This window comes from Heteronotia binoei, chromosome 21 (assembly GCF_032191835.1).
Source record: "Heteronotia binoei isolate CCM8104 ecotype False Entrance Well chromosome 21, APGP_CSIRO_Hbin_v1, whole genome shotgun sequence".
NCBI classification, from domain to species: domain Eukaryota; kingdom Metazoa; phylum Chordata; class Lepidosauria; order Squamata; family Gekkonidae; genus Heteronotia; species Heteronotia binoei.
The window spans coordinates 80,875,116-80,893,652 of NC_083243.1; the positions used below are offsets into that span (position 1 = coordinate 80,875,116).

Sequence of the window (18,537 nt, forward strand, 5' to 3'; positions counted from 1 at the left end):
GCTTATACCTACACAGTCATTAAGCCTCAGACTTGGTACAGATGTGGCTCTTGAGGTCTGATTTAGGATACCCTGATCTGTGAGACAGCTATATAAAAGCTGTATATCCTACAGCTGAATGCAGTGTTGGAGAATTTTAGGTATAGCTTCATTGGCCTTTGAATACTGACAAGACGGAAATGATCCAGCTGAGTATAGCTTATCTTTATAAGGTATGGAGTATCAATGTATAAGGTATCAAAGTGAAAGAAGTAGTCCAAATGTCACTGTCCAAGCTCTATGAAATGCAAAAAAATCTTTGCATAAATGGTTAAAAAGTTAGGCTTGAAAAAAAGGTTATTCTCTTGTCATGATTATTATATGTAAGGTATGTAAGAGCTGAATTTTTTATCTTAAAAGTACAAGGCATGCACCTGTTCAAATTCTGTATTCCTACCTCTTTCTCACAGTGAGTTCCAGGTAAAGGCACTCCCCCATGGGAAGCTAGGTAGAGGCTACCACAGCAATGGATGCCCAGATAAACACAGTCCTGACAGTGCCTGTTCTGTGGACTATAGCAGCAGCCGACTATCAAGTCCAAATGAAGGTGAATGAGTTAAATTTTTTATTTAAAACATTTCTGTATTTTTTTTCTGGTGGGGGCAGAGCAATTTACAACAAAACACAAAACCAGTAAATCAAACAATGCATTGAAACAATAAAAACAGCCTGAAAAAGTACATTGCCACTAGCCATCCTCAAATGCCATACTGTTCTACTCAGATTTACACAACCTCCTGAAACACATGGAGGTAGATGCACCTTTCTCTGAGTCAGACATTCCTCTATCAGTGGATACCTGTATTATAAAAGCATGAGACCAAACAGCGGCCATTCTCACGTATCTATAGTAAGAGAGCGAAGACCAGTGTTTTGACACCGGTTTATACAGGGAAGGGCTTTAAAAGTGGAAGCTGGAACTTGTAATGAACCTGGAAACAAATGGGCAACCAGTGTTAATGAGGATTATTGCATGAATATCAAACAAAACCAAGACAGAAGTATTACTTTTATCAGTACAAGTTGCTGTGTGTTTAACATGTGACATTTTCTATTTCAGATTCTGAGAGTACAGAACCTCTTAGCGTTGATGGTACCTCAGACTTGGATGAACAGGTGGAAGGAGAGGGAGAAGATGATGAGGAAGATGTGGGCACCGGACAGTTGCAGGGAGAAGTCCCCAGGACTCCAGATCAGGAGAAGTTTCTCAAGCAACATTTTGAGACTCTGGCCAGTAATGGTGAAAAGGGTACATTTGAAAAGCGGTGAAAAACAGTTTATAACAATGTTGCATAACATGACTCTATAAATCTGCATAGACCATTCATGTTAACTACTTCTCACTTGGCAACTGTGGAACCAAATACCTGTAGTGGAGTTACTGAGAAGTGAGGCAGATAGCTTGTAGTATAATAAGTAATAAGGAATGGAGCCAACCTAAAATTAGTTCTATTTGGCTTGCTGAAATGGCTCCCCCCCCCCTCAATTTACTGACATGGAGAAACATTATGGCCTTGACCTACTTATTGTGCTGTGAATTAAATGGCAATATAATAGCCCCCTAGTGGAAGAAGTGAGCACATAAATCTGTTTAAAGAACAGGAATGTGGCAGTGGGGTTATAGGCAACAAATAGAAGCAATAAATGTGAACAGTGGGTAGTGGTTCTATAGCCAATTTCTACAAATGAAACAAATCTATTTGTACATACTGGGGTTTCTTATTTTATGTAGTTTGGGCTAAGACTTGTTTTTAAGTTTAATTAACCATGCAATTGCAAGAACAGGGGTGGCCAAACTTGCTTAACGTAAGAGCCATATAGAATAAGCATCAGATGTTTGAGAGCCACAAGACAGGAAGGAAGGAATAAAGATAGAAAAATAGATGGAGGGAAGGAGAGGTGGAAAGAAAGCAACTTTTACTTTAAATACCTTCTCCAAGTCAATGGCTGGCTTGACTTTGAGAAGTGATTTAAAGAGAGAAATGCCTTCTGCAAGCCAGCCAACATGACAGTGGTGGCTTTGAGAGCCACAGACTATGTATGAAAGAGCCACATGTGGCTCCCGAGCCACAGTTTGGCCACCCCTGTGCTGGAAGAATGAAAGCCAATTTTTCAAATTTAGAGCTCTAAGGTTAGGGAGCAATAGCTGAACTGGGCCTTGTTTTTCTTGGACTGCCTTTTCATGTCTTGATCTGACATATATATAAACTTGATTTGTTTGTGTGCCTCCCCTCCTCCCCTCTTTTGTAAGAAATCCCAATTAAAAACAAATTTAGGTTACTTGTGATATACAAACATAGATGTGAAGAGTAACTGGAGTTAGTTTCTCCACCCCCCCCCCCCCCCAACACACACACAGAATAAGAACATAAGAGAAGCCATGTTGGATCAGGCCAACGGCCCATCCAGTCCAACACTCTGTGTCACACAGTGGCAAAAAATTTTATATATACACACACACTGTGGCTAATAGCCACTGATGGACCTCTGCTCCATATTTTTATCTAAACCCTTCTTGAAGGTGGCTATACTTGTGGCCGCCACCACCTCCTGTGGCAGTGAATTCCACATGTTAATCACCCTTTGGGTGAAGAAGTACTTCCTTTTATCCGTTTTAACCTGTCTGCTCAGCAATTTCATCGAATGCCCACGAGTTCTTGTATTGTGAGAAAGGGAGAATAGTACTTCTTTCTCTACTTTCTCCATCCCATGCATTATCTTGTAAACCTCTATCATGTCACCCCGCAGTCGACGTTTCTCCAAGCTAAAGAGTCCCAAGCGTTTCAACCTTTCTTCATAGGGAAAGTGCTCCAGCCCTTTAATCATTCTAGTTGCCCTTTGATTAAAGGGCTGGAAGAATCTAAGCCTTCATGTAATCCTTGCAACAAACCAGGCTTGTGCACAAGTCAGCTTGAAGTGATACCTGAATTCAACCTCTGTGTGTTCTTCATAGGTTAGGCTTTCATTATGTGATAAGTGCTCATAAGAACTATTTTTGATTTATGCTTGAAAGCACTTGTTACAAGACAAAATTCAATTAACTGGATGAAATGGCATCAACTCAGATTTCATCCAGTTAATTGAATAACCTGACAAATCATACCAAGTATTGATCATTTTTCATTAGTACAGGATTGGAAAGACTGAGGTTCCAAAATGAACAATAATAGACCATCTACAAAAAATAAGTTTAAATTCCAGAGAGTTATGTACAAAGCCATGAATATAACTATTTTGTCTTATAAACTGCTGCTTTCAAGCATAAATAAAAAATTAGAGAAGAAAGAGTACTTGTCTAGTACCTTGTCTAGAATGGTGCAGAAAATATGCCATTAGTGAAGACCCCTGGACCTGAGAAATGAATAAAAAATTCTAATCAGTTTAAAAATATGTGAGGAAAACCAAATTTAGTCAATGTAGCAAAAATAACTTTCCAGCATATTGTGTTGGCCTTTCCAACATTGAGTGAAAGGATAGTAACTTGATCAGATCTCTTAATATTTAAAGCAATCAAATCAATGACCAGTGCAAGATTATCAGAGCCTTTCCTACACCATATAAATTCTACAAGCACCAAGATTGTTATAACCTGTTGCAGTCTCTTAGCAAGAATGGCGGCCTGTGAAGAACTTGTACAATGTCATTTACTAAAATGCCCCATCCCAGAAGCTATATTTTTTTGCCTAATGCTTGCATATTTTCTCCCTAAATTCATAGGTGGATCATGTAGGACCCTGGAACGAACAGAAAACAGTATTTCTTCTCGCTTTCTGTCCCAGTCTCCAGCTCTCAGGTACCATTCCACTTTTTTGCTGCTGGGCTGCATGGCTTTATGGAACTTTCTCTGGTTTCTGTATGAAAGCCTCTTGTTTTGGGGCAAACTAAATGTTACAGGCTTTAAAGACGTGTTTCCCACAGCCGCACAGGAGCTGCAGGAAATGGCATCTTTTTTTAAAAAAAAAGCTCAAAAGGGCTTAGAATGGCAAAGCAGAAGGAGGGCCTCCATCCCTTTCTTTCTCCCCCTTCCAGCTATTTTCCTGTGTCAAAGCTATGATGGGAGAAAAGCTCTTGCCCTGACTTTGCTGCCTCATGTATACAGATACTCCATTTGGAGCAGCAAAATAATTGAAATAACTCCTTGCGTGCCATTTTTGTACAGGAAACAGCTTGGGGGCAGGAGGCAGGAGCCTTCCCCCCATATAGGTTAAAGCCCATTTGTGCTGTCCTTTTGTTTAGAAGCCATTCCCTGCAGTTGCTGTGTGGCTAGAAGGAACAGAAGTTGCAGTCGCAGCCTTTATTTTGGCCCTCAGTCTTTGAAACAAAGAGCCTATCAAGAGTTCTTGTGACTTCCTTGGTTTGAACAGGGTGACATTCAGTATTTTAGCCAACTTCACAGCTGTGTGAGTAAAATCATATTGAAAAGGCTGAGAAATTTCTTTTGTCATCTGATTTGCTCTTTACCATTTATGCACTTTATTTTTGCATTTCATTCAACCTGGACAGTGAAAACCATCCTATTAAGTTTAGTTTTTCTCATATTAACAAGTTCTCTGTTCTAATGACTATGTACCGAACACTGCATGACAACTTTTTAAAAACCTGGTTTGATGAATTAATTTGACTGCCAGCCAGCTAGGGTAGTTGAGAGAAGGATCATCATAATGTGCACTGGAAAAGGGTTTCTATGAGTGCCAGAGTTTACTGAGCATTTGTTCTGCTTTTCATCAAAGTAGCAAAGAGAAGAGCGGTGTAGACTGGTTGCGGTAAGCTTTGGTGCACCTTTTTCTGTTACACAGCCTTACATTAGCATTATAAATCTTGCTTCAGGTAGAAGGAATGGCTCATGTTTTAATCCGTGTCCCTGCTTTCAAAGATTATACAGTTTGTCTAATGATTTTGCAGTAGGGAAAATGTAAGAGTCTGAAGCTGGTACCATAAGGAGCAGAGAGGAACTCATCCTAATATAAATGTGTCCTCCCCTGCTGGAACCTGCCCTTATGCCTTCCTTCCCCGTTGTTCCCATGTATGCTAAGTCCTTCTGTTAAACATAGCACTCTTGTTTAGTCTGTCTTCCCCTATTCAGTATTATGTTTGTCTAAGGGGAAAACGTACTTTATATGCAGTTTCTGGAAGTTCTGGAAGGTCTTGATCTGGTTAAGTGTGTCTTGCTCCATTGTGAGAATTAGCTATGTAGTATTGTTTTACTTTTTTAAAAACAACAAAACCTAATTACAGTATCTTGAGTATCTTGTTCTGTCTTCATTTCTATAGACAGCTGTCACTTTCTTCATCTAATCTGCCACTGGATCGAAAACCTCTTGAGGTTCCAGCCTTGTCAAACCAAGTTTCTGCTGATTTGTTGAAAAATGAGATTGATCAGCTGAACTCGGCAACAGAGAACGGCAGTTTTCAAAATGATGGGAATTCGTTTAAGTCTCTTTATGTGCATAGAAAGAGAAAACCTGCTTTAGAGATCAACAGAGGTCCTGGAAGACCTGTTGGGCCATTCCCAGATAGTGATGGGGTGATGAGAAAGTCCCAGTCAGTTCATGACCTTGTCCATAATGGTAAGAAAATGATTAGTATTGTGATGTGTAGTGGACTCCAAATAGAAAATTGCACAGCCTTGGAGAAGAGAACAAAAATCTGCAAGCATTAAAACTAAACTTTGTCTGCCCACATGTCCCTATTTATATCACAGGGTGACCTGACCTGGGAAATAGGATCTCCGCTTCTCCTTGGTGATGGTAGGAAAGCAACTTCATTTGCTTTCTGTGAACATCAGTCATTGGTTTAACAGCAGTATTGCTACCTGGAAGTTCTTCTGTAGAAGCTGTGCCTATATAGCTGTGCTCCTATCCAGAGAATTTCTTTCAGTTATAAGCCAAGGGTGATCATTCATGTGCAGTTGTGGGCTGCTTTCTCTTTGGTGCTTTGCAAAGGAGAGGACCACATTTGTTTTTAGGAATGTTTCACAGGATACCAAGCTAGCAATAACAGCTGTGTAGCTGTTAGCAATATAAAGATGGCATATTTCAGAAAATATCAGGTAATATGTCTTTATGCACCTGCAGCTGTTGTGTTCTTCATCATGCAGAACTAAAAATTTATTTATTTGGTAGGCTTATATTCCACCCTTTCCCATAATGGACTCAGGGCGGATCACAACATAAATTGAACAATAAAAACCTACAATTCAAATTTAAAACAATAAAAAACCAGAACAATAGAATGAAATAAGGTGCATCACTAGCTTTAGCCTAGTTCAATTCAAGCATCAGTGCTTAGTGGTGGGGATGGGGGGGATTTGTTTAAAATTCATCCCAGGAGGTAGTGATGGTAATGATTCACCTGATGTCCTTAAAAAAGAAAAGACAAACCTGAGGTGAAATACTTTTTAAAAGGTGAAGATATTCTGATTCTGGCTCCACAGATTTCTCCAGACCAGTTCTGTGCATTTATTTCTTCCGTTTCCACAGATAAGGTTCCAGGGGTGATGATGCCTTCTGCTGGGCAACGTCCTCAGACACTAATGGTAGGTGAGAAGGATCCCAGGTCTAATCACTGTCGGATGTTGCCTGCAACTGTGTTGAAGATGGATGGCTCCAACTCCCTACAAGCCAGAGACTGTAAAGCTACAAAACCCAAGTCCTACATGAACCCTACCACTAGCTTCATGGCTAAGATGTCCCGTAGCATATCTGTGGGAGAGAATCTATGCCTTGATGACTCTGCAGAAACCATTACTGAGGGAGAGATCAGCCTCCAGGTACCAGAGAAGACACTGCTAAATGCTTCAGGAGATGCAGAGAAGAACAAGCCACTTGTAAAAGAAAATGGCCCAATGAAACCTGCTCTTCAGCAAGCCACAAATTCTGTGTCACCCAAGTCCTTTCACAGCAAGTTAACATCTAACCGGGCCCACTTGATCCTTGACATCCCCAAACCACTACCTGACAGACCAACATTGGCTTCTTTCTCACCAACTGCTAAATCAAAAATGCTAGAATCTCCTCAGTCACCTGCTGGCACTGGTAAAAAGAAACACTCCTTTCCTGAAGGCCGGACTTGTAAAATGGAAGGCCAAGTAGCTGTGCTCTTGAGCCCTGGCAAAGATTGCTCAGCAAACCCCTGTACAGAGATCTTGAAAGAGAACCAAAAACTACTGAGGACCGAAGTCCAGTTTGAGCCAGGAGTTAGCAGCTCCCAAATGAAAGAGTTTTCAGATGGATTATCTCCAAAGTTTCCAGAGGACAGTGTGCTGGGATGTGCAGGCAGCATTGCCAGCTCTGGCAGCATGGCAGATACCCAGTGTGGGTTTTCCCCTCTTGAACAAAGCAGACTGAGGTCTCCCACAACAGTGGTGGTTCCGGCAGAGGACTCAGGTGTGCACGGATATTCATCTCTAAACTTCCTCCCCCTTCTGTCTCCTGTCCTTGTGAATCGCTTCACAATTCCATCACATTTCTTTACGTCCAGCTTCTGGCCTGTCTCGTCTTGTCTGCATCTGTCTCGTTCCATAAGCCACCCTTTTAATGGTGAGACATTTCAGTCTGACATTCATTTTTCTGTCTTCTGTGGCAGCTCAGTTTGTCTTCTGTTCTTTGGTGCCTGCAAAGTCTGTTGCTCACACATTTCCTTGTTTGAAAGGAGAGGAAGGAATAATAATAGCAGAGGCAAATATAATTTCCCAGTGTTTGTATTCTGGGGAAAGAAAATGTTTGTGTCAATCAGTTTGCATAGACTTCTTTGCTGATTTTTCAAGCTGCCTTTTTGCTTCTACTAGTTTATGTATAACCTTCCATTTGTCAGTGCCAATCAGCAGTGTCTTCCTGTTTGCTAATGAGTTGTGCAGTGGACTGTTGACACTACTGAAAGAAAATTATTCATTTATCTAATGTCTCATTGAATTCTAGCTAATGGAGCTAAACTGGACATGCTCAGGTTTTAGATGAAGTATTAGCCAGCTTATCTAATCAGATCTTTTCTGGACTATACAAGCATAAAATATTTACTTAATTTATATCCAGTCTTTCTTTCCAGTGGAGACTCAAAGCAGCTTACATCATTCACCTCTATTTAAGCTCACAACAACTCTTTGAGGTAGGTTAGGCTGAGAGTGAGTGACTGGTCCACAGTAACCAGAGTGGGGATTTGAACCTGGTTTTCCCAGATCCTAGTCTGACAGTTTAGCCACTACTCCATGCTGGCTTATACATATATGTTCAGTATACACATAGTATCATAACCAGAGGTTTCAGTAAGTGGGGAAAATGTTGCTGACTACAGTGTGTTTCAGTTGAATAGCTGCTTGCTTTATCTTACAGTAGTAACCAGAGTTAAAGGTTGCAAGTACTACTCAGGTGTCCATTAAACATAGCCTGGGTTAAAAAAAAAAAGTTTAGTTCAAACCATTTAGCCATTGCTTTTGAGGGAAAAAATTTAGTGCATGGCTTCATCACACCAGAACAAATTCCTACTGTTCTGTGGTGTTCTAAGCTGTTGCAAAATTAAAATGGAGGGCCCATTTCTGTGATGGGAAAGGTATGTTGGCAAGATGAGAGACTGAAAGCCCCGCACAGATACTCACACAGTTTACTGAATGTGTAGGAGGTATAGTAACAGAGAGAATTGTACTCCAAGCTGATTATTTGGTTGTGGATTGTTTAGGCCTGGATTAATTAATGATAGATTTCAACTAAATCTCAGCTACTTCTTGCTACTTCTCCTTTTCCCAAATTGGTAATATACAAAATGAGAAAAGTAAACTCACCACTTTGTTTTAAGTGATTTTTTAAAAGAAAGAAGAAGAACTGCAGATTTATACCCCACCCTTCTCTCTGAATCACACACTCAGAGCAGCTTACAATCTCCCATATCTTCTCCTCCCCCCAACAGACACCCTGAGGTGGATGGGGCTGAGAGGGCTCTCACAGCAGCTGCCCTTTCAAGGACAACCTCTGCCAGAGCTATGGCTGACCCAAGGCCATGCTAGCAGGTGCAAGTGGAGGAGTGGGGAATCAAACCCAGTTTTTCCAGATAAGAGTCCACGCACTTAACCACTACACCAAACTGGCTCTCCATTGCTCTCCATTTCTAAACATTGGCTATTAATAAATAAAAAATATGGGAACAAAGTTTGAAATCAGTGGCACCTTTAAGACCAACAAAGTTTTATTCAAAGTATGAGCTGTCATATGTAAGCTACTCATTTCTCATTTCAAAATCTGTTCTATTGCTTCAGATCAACATGGCTGCCCACCTAGAAATATATATATATGGGAAGGCTAGATTTTGGTAGTTTATTATTTTCAGTTAATTTCATAACATTGGTACTGTGCCTAAAACAAACTCACAATTCTGTTTCAGATTTCTGGTTGGCTCCAGATTTCTACAGTCCAAATCCTAATGCATTGGAGTTAAAATCTCCAACCTTGATTGTATTGACTTACTCGGTGTTACCTGCCTTGAGTTGAAGGGAGAGAGGGAGGAAGGAAAGTGTTGCAGTAAGATTAATAGTGTGCAGGTTGGAAAACTGAGCTCTTATTTTTCCCCTCTCCCATTGGTTTACATGTAACTTTGGTACAAAGTTACATTAACACATCTGCTCTCAGTCTTTTTTCCATTTACCAAATGTGCACATACTGTTGGCCTGTCCAGTATTTTGAAACCCATGGAGGAATATCTTGTAGGATGTGAAATATTGTCACCACACCAGCCCATCTGATACGTATGTCTGAATGTACATTCTCACTGCCTCACAAACATCATAGTTCATTCATCCAGGCGTTTGTATTTCATCACATTTCCTGTTTGTGGACTTCTGTGCACATGCATTGGCGCCAGTTCAAGGAATACCAGCACACACATACACGAAGGATGGAGAAGAGAATGATCAGTGTTATAATATAGCTAATGAAAGTCAATTTATCTATCAACGTGAAGACTATAAGAGCCTGAGATGTTGGTTGAGACCCCCAGCTTTGTTTTATTTCATTTCATTTCATTTATCATCTGCCTGTCTCTTTGAGATTCAAGGTGGATTACAAAATTATATTTTAGTGTAATAGTGCATATCCTGCGCCACATATCTGCATGGGTTATTAGTTGAGCTGTCTCCCGCGCTTTCTTTGGCTAACTCAGAAGCTTGTAGATGTATTACATTATACTACTTGATAGGTAACAAAGATTTACAATGCTTTTTTAAATTAGGCAAAACGCAAAAGGACACAGTAAAAGCCACATTCATACTGTATGTCTCTGTCTACATGTTGGTCATCTTGTGTTGCCTCCTGTCTTCAGATGTTAAATTTTGCTGGGTTAATGGGAAGGTAGCAAAACAGCTATCTGCTTTTAGTAGAGGTAGAAAAATGCTATATTACTAGACTATTGCTTCCGAAGCTTACAAAATACTGCTTATCCGTCAATATCTAGAATAACTTCCCTTTTGCTTCATATTGCATCTCATGCAGGTAAAGTTACTTTGTAAAAAATGAATAGAACTGGTTTGTGACCCTGCTTGGATTAATTCATTAATGTATAGCTGAGATTTTAGGCCAATATTTCCAAAACTTCTGATAGCAGAGGGACTCCCCCCCCCCCGCAAATTAAAATTAGCAGCTTGTGTCACTCTTGCTTCCAAAAAAATTTGCTTTTATAGAGTGAAATACCCTCTTCAGAACAGCCTATCCTGTGTTTCTGCCTTTATTACTATTCTGATGTATCTCTTGACTGGAAGAAACTAAGTCCAGAGCAGTGGCTCATTGCAGAGATGCAGTGAGCACTGTTTCTCTGAACGAGGAGTGGTTGAATACATGAGATGCAGAGATATGGCAGAGGCTGACAGCTGTGACCTAGCCTCTTCCCTGTCAGCCATTGCAGAAACCAGCAGGCAGTCTTTGTTGGATGGGTGTCTTGGGGCTTACAAAAGCATTTATCTTTATTTAATCAAGTGATTTCTTACAGTGCGCAGTGTACCCTAGGAACTGGTTTGGGAGCTGCTGATGTAGCATTAAGCAGAGGAATTTCACTCTTGACAGAGGTCTAATCATAGACACCCCAGCCCACAACCTGGAACAATCGATTTTAAGCACATTCTTTCACATTAAGAGGTTGAAAATTAGTAAAGCAGGAATGTTTGCAGTAAGGAACACTTCCAGAACTGGTATAATGATTGGCCACCATGTGATACACTGCATTATATTAACAGAGGGAAAGGTAACCTTCTGAAAGTAGCTAAAGGGTGAAAATACACATTCCATTTAAATTATTTGGAAATTTAAGATTGCTACATTTTCAGCAGCAGTTTTCTGTAGGGAGCAAATAGGCACAGGTGGGAGGACGCTTTATATACATTGCTTAGATCCTGTGTTGTCTTGTCTTTTCTCCTATCTAGGAAGTTCTTCTATCAGTGTTGAGCAGTGCAAGCATGTTGTGACAGAGCTCCAAGACAGCATGCGCAAGGCCATCCATCTGTACCATGTGGTAAGTTACCCATTCACAACAGCTGGTTGCATCATAGTGCTTGTATATGATTATCCATACTGGATGAGTTAGAGGTGAACTGTTGAGGCAGCATGTGAAAATTCTCTGTGGATCAGCTTTATATGCATATTTTTGTCTACATCAAAATGTAACTGTAGTAATCTCCCTAGAGAGTGCTGTTTGGAGGTAGTGGGCTGTTTAGACTAGTCAGCAGCTAGGCTAGCTTGAATTTAACTGTGGAACTGGCTTTCAGGAGTTTGTCAGCAGATGGGGTGGAGATTAGCCTGAATTAGTTTTATTCTGCTTTAAATAGATTTGCTTAGTGTTGCCAGGCATGGAAGCATTCTCTTTTCCTAGTGGGTTTAATCACATCTGCAAGGACTGGCTAAAGCGCCACTTACTCAATGCCTCAACTCTTATGTAAACCCCCCACTTTGCCTGAGACTGCTTTTGAGATCACCAATATTGTGTATAGTGTGGGCATAAAATAAACAAAAGTCTTGTCTTGTCATCTTAGGTATCTGCTGACCTGGAGTCTTCAGCAGACAAAAATGAGATGGCTGGCCTCTTGACTGACACCTTCTCTCTAATGAAAAAAGAACTAGATTCCCTCAAGGATGGAAAAGAACTCCAAAAGGAGAAGGCAATGTTGGTGAATCAGCAGGACTCTGTTGTGATGCCACAGAGTGAGGAAAGTGGTGTCCCCTTATCAATCCCTCAGCATTTTGGGGATGAGCAGACTCTTGCTTTGTTGGAACAATACTCCAAGTTGTTACTACAGGCTGTTGAACGACGTATGGATAAAAAACTCTAAAAAGAGTCAGAATGAACTTTTTGAAGTGATAATCACACAGGAAAACTGAGTTCATGGTGGAAGCCCAGGATTGAATGCCAACATTACTTTTTTCATCCGTGGAAATATCTTTTCTCCCTCAAACAATGAACAGTGCTCTTTAAGGGTCCATCTATGAAAAATGTGCTGGTCACAGTATCGGTCCTTTATGTGCTCTTCCTCTCTTTGAACATTGTTTAGAAAAACTGCTTAAAAATTTCGTCCAGGAAATACGTTTTAAGTTTGGCTTTAAAAAAATTCTGCAGGAACAAACAACACACACTTCATTGTAGTCTGTGGCTCAATGTGAAATGGTTGGTTTTGAAAGAGATAAAGATTGCACCAATCACTCCCTCCTTTGGGCTTGTCAGTGTACAAACTGCTAAGCCTTTTATTTATTAATTTATTTTTGTGATTACAGCTCTCAGCGTTTCACCTGCATTTTGTAATGGCTATTTTTTTGTCTCTTTCTTGCTGTCTGTAGTGAGAGATGAGTTTGTTACAGTTAATGGATTCATAGAATAACAGGCAGGGTTACAAAAGTATTTTGCCTTGTTGAATTTCACTCCCTATTGCCTAGGTTTACTACACAGAGAGCTTTTCATATTTATACTTCTTAATATCCTTTGTCTTTGGTTTCAATACTCAAGAAAGGCCTGTGCTTTACCTACATATGCACTTGTATCCAGAGGATGATGTACCCTTTGGACCAAGCTCTGGAGATTTGTTACAAGGCTGTTTCTAAATAGAACAGCATGTTTTTTAAAGCCTGTTTTTAAAATTTTGACAGATTTTTAAAAAATAAAATCTGGCCTTTTTTCAGACACTACAGTGTTTCAGAATAATTGAAGAATAGTTAAAATGTTTTATGAAGTTTTTACCCACATTGTCCAACTGAAATTGTATAAAAGTTTCTTGATGTTAAAATGATTCTTTCTTGGAAGATATAGATCTTGAGGGCACCAGGGTAGAGGGCGGGCTCTTTAAATGGAAACAAGAAAACAGGATGGCTGTAGCTTTTATTCCATCCTAATGGGAATATAAAGATTATTAGCTCTCCAGCACCGTTCAAGAGATTCATAAGAGATATCTAGCCTGCTAAGATAGGGATCCTTTCATTTGTTTCCAAGGCTAATGACAAAAATCTATAAAGTCTAAGCTACCAAATATAAGCTGTTGTGACTATTTCTATTTCCTTTTCTGTTAGGGATCTTTGGGAAGAAATGCAAATGCAAATCTGTTGAGTGGGAATGAAAGATGCATGGGTTATTGTGTTCAGGGACCACCTCATCTTACGGTCCTGTCCAAGCTCATGGTTAATTTGTTAGCTCATAAAAGGAAAAAAATAATCAGTTAAATTATCAGTTAAATGTCAGGGGCCTCCTAGAAGGTATGTGCAAGCTTCTTGTAAACTTCTCTTTTCCTCTCGGACAGCACAATTTCTGGCTTACTGAATTATCAGTTTTATCATGTTCCAAAAGTGCTGGTTGACACTGATGAAAATATTTTAAAAATAGCTGCCCTTCACAGTGTTTATTGCTGCTGTTCTTTGACCAGAGAGTGACTTATTCTAGTTGGCTTTTTCCTCCTTGCACTTTTGGCCTGTCATCCAGGCATTTTCTTAACTGACAACCCTATAGCATTGCTTCTGGTCTGAGACAGGCTGGATCTCAGGACTCAAGATGCAGTTCATGAGATCCTTGACTGGCTGGCCAATCATTCATCACTGAACTCCAAGGCTGGGGACTTGGGTTTTTTTTTAGTGTTTTATATACCCCTCCCAGAAATTGTGCTTATTTTAGCTATTTCTCCTTGGAATTTCACTGAAACAGTTTGACTGGTAGTTAAGATACAGACTCTCAAATTGAGGTCCTGCTAGTCCTTTCCTTCCATAAACGAGCATGAAATCAGTTAGAGATGTGACAATTGGCTATCTGTCAAGAGAAAGTTAGGATTGTGTTTTGCATGTACAGGAAAGATCATACAGGCAAAATATGTCTATCTCTTTTATATTTAAACTGAAAAGAATGCTCAGTGATCAGGAAACACACATATCAGGTCAAAGAGCCATAATCTTCTGGTAACCTGTGATACCAGAAAGTTGGAAGTTTTTGGTGTGGTGTTCCTTAATTTAACCTTTTGAAGTTGCCAAATATATTGTATGGGAGCAGGTTCAAGTTTCTGATTGGCTTTCTATAGATTTACACCCAATAGATTTATCTGGGATTCTGTTGGATAAAAAAGCAAAATGAAACAAGTTCTATATTGATGCCAAAACAGGGCTTCCACTAGATAATTCATGTGAAACTGCTTTTAACATTCAGCATTGACTGCTTTCATGATTCAAGATGGGAAAACAAAATAGTGGAGTGAGAAATGGAATTGTTTTTTGTGGCCTTAAGTAAGTAGATATTGAAGGATGCATGAGTTGGCCTGTAGTTTCCAGTAATACATTTAGTAGTAAAGCAAAGACTTCTAGAAAATTTGTGCAGCTGAGCTTGGATTAATAGTTTTTATATAGGACAGAGATAGTTAACTAGAGACAGAGTTTAGTTAAGTAGAATTGGACAGGAATTTGATGATGATTAAAGACTGGAAAGGGATTGCAGTTCTTAAGTCTCTTAAAGTGTCCCCTATTTTTCCCACTTGTGTTCATGATTTGGGAAGATTTTGGGAATGTCTTTCCTCTGCCAATAGTTGTCCAGGCCACCTGGCTCCCATGAGTTTCTTAGCATGCCTGTCATCCAGCAGAAGCCCTAATTCATTGTTGATATCATAAGAATTTGTTTTTGCAAAGAAGCAGCTTTATTTGAAGAAAATACTTGGATATTAAATGTTCATTGGTAGCACCTTGCTGCTGGCCACAAATATCACTTTTGGAACACTGTAAGGAATAGCTGTTACGAGTAAAGTTGTTATATGCATTCTGGCATTTCAGCAGCTGGAGGGAGAAAATTTTAAAAACATGCCATCAGTGACAGCATGATATCACTTGGGGGGAGGGAACAGGAGTGATGTCAGCCTTCTCTAGAAATCACTGAAAATACGGTTTTTCTACAGAGTTTCTGGCAATCCCTAGAGTCTCATCATTTCCAGGTTTTTCCTATAAGTGACATCATGATGTGGGTAATGGCCCCCCCCCAAAAAAAATGCCCCCCTCCAGTCTCCCACTACTGGCCAGGTCAGGCTTGGTTACCCTAGTTACAAGTCAGTAAGATAATTCAGCAAACTGTGATTTTGTTTTACATTGCGTGCAAGCTATATTACAGGTATCCATGGTCTCCATTAGGAAATCTTCCAAAAGCTGGAGAAATATAAAGACATGTAGTATTTGACTGGCCTACTTCTACCATTTTTTAAAACTATGTGCATGTAAACATAACGTATTAAGGCAAGTGTGGAAATTATGTACAAGACCCTGGATCTGTCACTTATGTATTACTTTCATGGTTCCTATAATATTTCCAAGCAACGTAACTTGAAAATGATTTCTTTGTGTATGCTGCTTCTTTTTCAAAGACAGTCCTTAGAAAAGTGAACAAATACCTTTGCACTTGAATAGGACAAAATGGCCTGTTCTTGTTTCCTCAAATATAGGGCACATTTAAAAATCAAACTGTGTTTACACCAGCTATTGATTCATGCAACTAGTGCTACTGGATAAGGCTGTTTTAATTGTCCACTTGATTTTAATCATTTATTTTCTACTGAATATCACTCTATTAGATACAACTTTCACTCCAGTGTTCCAGAATAAATACACTTCCTGCCACAAAAAAGCTATTCCTAAGGCCTTTGTTGAAAGTATTATAAACATAATTACCTACTAATACACAGATGCCCAGGTACTGGAGCTCCAGCATCCTGCATTTTCAGTATTTTACAGCTTAGTTGGAAGGAAACATCATCCTCTTGTGGCCCTTCAGGTATTGTTAACTTGATAGTTCTTTTTGTAGATAAAAAACTTAAAAGTATTCAGAAGATGGGACTTTTGTGTATAATATACTGGACTGGGATACTTCTATATTAGGATAATCCGCTGTAAATCACAGACTGTGATGCATGGGGGCAGCAACCTTAGGAATAAGCCATTTCTACTTAGCATGTCTAAGTTATGCCACAGGCACCTGATGGACATTCCTTTGTTTCCTGTGCGCTTTCTACACTCCCTCCTCTCTCTCCACTGGTTTTTAAAGGAGATAACAAACCTGAAATTTTTATTTATAAATGTTTTTTCTACCTTGGCTTTAAGAGGAAAAAATCTTTTTAAATGCCTTTTTTAATTATTTGAAATACCTGTTTTATGTTTGTGGGGGTTTTGCACTGTAAGCCACCTTTCTGGGGCTATTTTTAATTATGTATTCATTTGTACTCTGTGTCTTAAATAGTTTTAATAAAAAGTGTGATCCTTTGTTACAAAAAGAGATCTCTGTGCCAATGCTGAAAAAAGCTGCCATCTTAAGGGGCTTTGGGAGTGCCAAATGTTACAGAATATCTATTACTGGGTACCTGGATTTTTCTTCCTGGTTACTTATGTACTGGAGCGGGGTGGGGGAGCAGTCTGACTACCATGACAATACTGACATGCTTGTGTGAATGAACCAGAACTGATTTTTTTAAATTAATGTTTTATTAAGTGTACATATGTCAACATATTTATACATCTCATATAAATACATTTCAGTTTTTACTTATTATCTTCTACAAATCTAACTGAATACTAACAACAAATAAACTCCTTCCTCGTTATCTTATTTCCTTTCTTTACCCAATCCCCGTACCACTTTTCCTTTTCCTTATTCTTGTTCTAATCCTAATTATATTCTCTTTGTTTCCAAAATTTCTTTCACGTACTTACATCTTTATACATTAATTTTTAAACTTTAACTATCTTCCTTGTGCCTGCAAAAGAAAGCTGGACAGGGTTACCTCCAAAGCTGGGTGTTGCAGAAAATTCTCTACAGTCAGAGGTCTGGGGGGGGGGGGGTCACACCCACCACCTCCTTGCTAATCCATTGGCTTTAAAAATTCAATCTCCATTTTCCATTCCCATTTATCATATTTTTTAGCTAATTTCTAACTAGATACATATTATCCTATTAATTGCTCTCAACCTCTCAAGAAAACATAATTCTCTGGTGGTCTGGTCAGTGGGTCGGTCCGACTACTGGGTATAGGCTCCTCCTCCTCATCACAGGGTCGGGTCTTCCAATTGATCCGGGGGGGGGGGAGTGGCCTATACCTCCCAGAACTCTCCAGTTTTTTCCCGGCCCTGCATGAAGCAGGACAGCTTTCTTCTGAGCGCCTTTGGAAAAAGCGTGGGAGATCCGGATGAAGAAGAGGAACGAAGGCCGGGAGCGTAGGGGTTGGTCCCCAACAAAACCGGCAGAGAGGCAAGCTGTCGGAGGGCTACTCACGAGTAGGCCCTATCGTTGGAGACGGCAGAGCCCTCTGGAGCTCCGTTTCCTCGCTGATGCGACAGGAACAGAGCGGGAGGAAAGCGGCACAAAGCCGTGTGAGCCCGAAAGTGCGGTAAGTCGCCCGGCAGTGGAAAGGGACCTGGCATGGTCAGGAAGCTCGACTGAAGAGGCATGGTGCAGACAGAACTGTCTGGAGCCCAAAACTGCATTGCGGTGAGACGCATGGCAGTGGGGAGAAACCCTTCACGGTGGCTGGTAGAGGGACCGAGGGAAGGGTGGAAGACGCCTTAAGTTCTGACCGGGGGTGCAGTGAAGGCATATTGCCTTCCATTTTATGCTCTTCCTGCCTCTACTTTCACTTTTGTTTGCAGTGATGCGTGGAGGCAATGAAATGGCAGCTAGTTCAAAGAGCAATTCCCCCAGTGAGTTTGACCTACCCCTTCTATCAGGGACACTGGCCTCTCAGCAAGAGGCTCAGAACCCCGATCTCTCAGGGGATGATGCCAAGGCAAATATGCTGCAGTGGCTTAAGCAAGAAATGCTAAAGGAGCTGGGGCAGGACCTCCGTCAACACCTGGACTTCCCTCTTCCTCGATACTGAAAAGGAAACAGGAGGGAAGAAAAAGAGGCAGAGATACCAGCCCTAGTGACTCTCTGGAATGGCGACCTAAGGGCAGATTTCATTTAGGCTTAGATTTGCCTCTCCCAAGTTCAGCTGAAGAGTCAGAGTGCTCTGATCAGCAGTCAGACAGGGAGGAAGGG

The 18,537-nt window shown here is 40.3% G+C and overlaps 1 protein-coding gene across 2 annotated transcripts in view; it reads left to right on the top strand.

Moving 5' to 3' along the window:
• The window catches only part of MAPKBP1 (mitogen-activated protein kinase binding protein 1), a 216,215-nt gene extending 199,438 nt beyond the window's left edge, over positions 1-16,777 (top strand). The window contains exons 26-32 of one of the 2 annotated variants that reach the window (XM_060263107.1): positions 450-586; positions 1,100-1,288; positions 3,757-3,832; positions 5,311-5,606; positions 6,519-7,424; positions 11,435-11,523; positions 12,041-16,777. In XM_060263107.1, coding sequence (XP_060119090.1) covers positions 450-586; positions 1,100-1,288; positions 3,757-3,832; positions 5,311-5,606; positions 6,519-7,424; positions 11,435-11,523; positions 12,041-12,337 — 1,990 coding nt within the window. In that variant the 3' untranslated portion in view covers positions 12,338-16,777. Of the gene's footprint in view, positions 1-449; positions 587-1,099; positions 1,289-3,756; positions 3,833-5,310; positions 5,607-6,518; positions 7,578-11,434; positions 11,524-12,040 lie in introns of both variants that reach the window. The other variant, XM_060263106.1, reaches the window with a different exon arrangement.
• Positions 16,778-18,537: the final 1,760 nt, after the last annotated feature.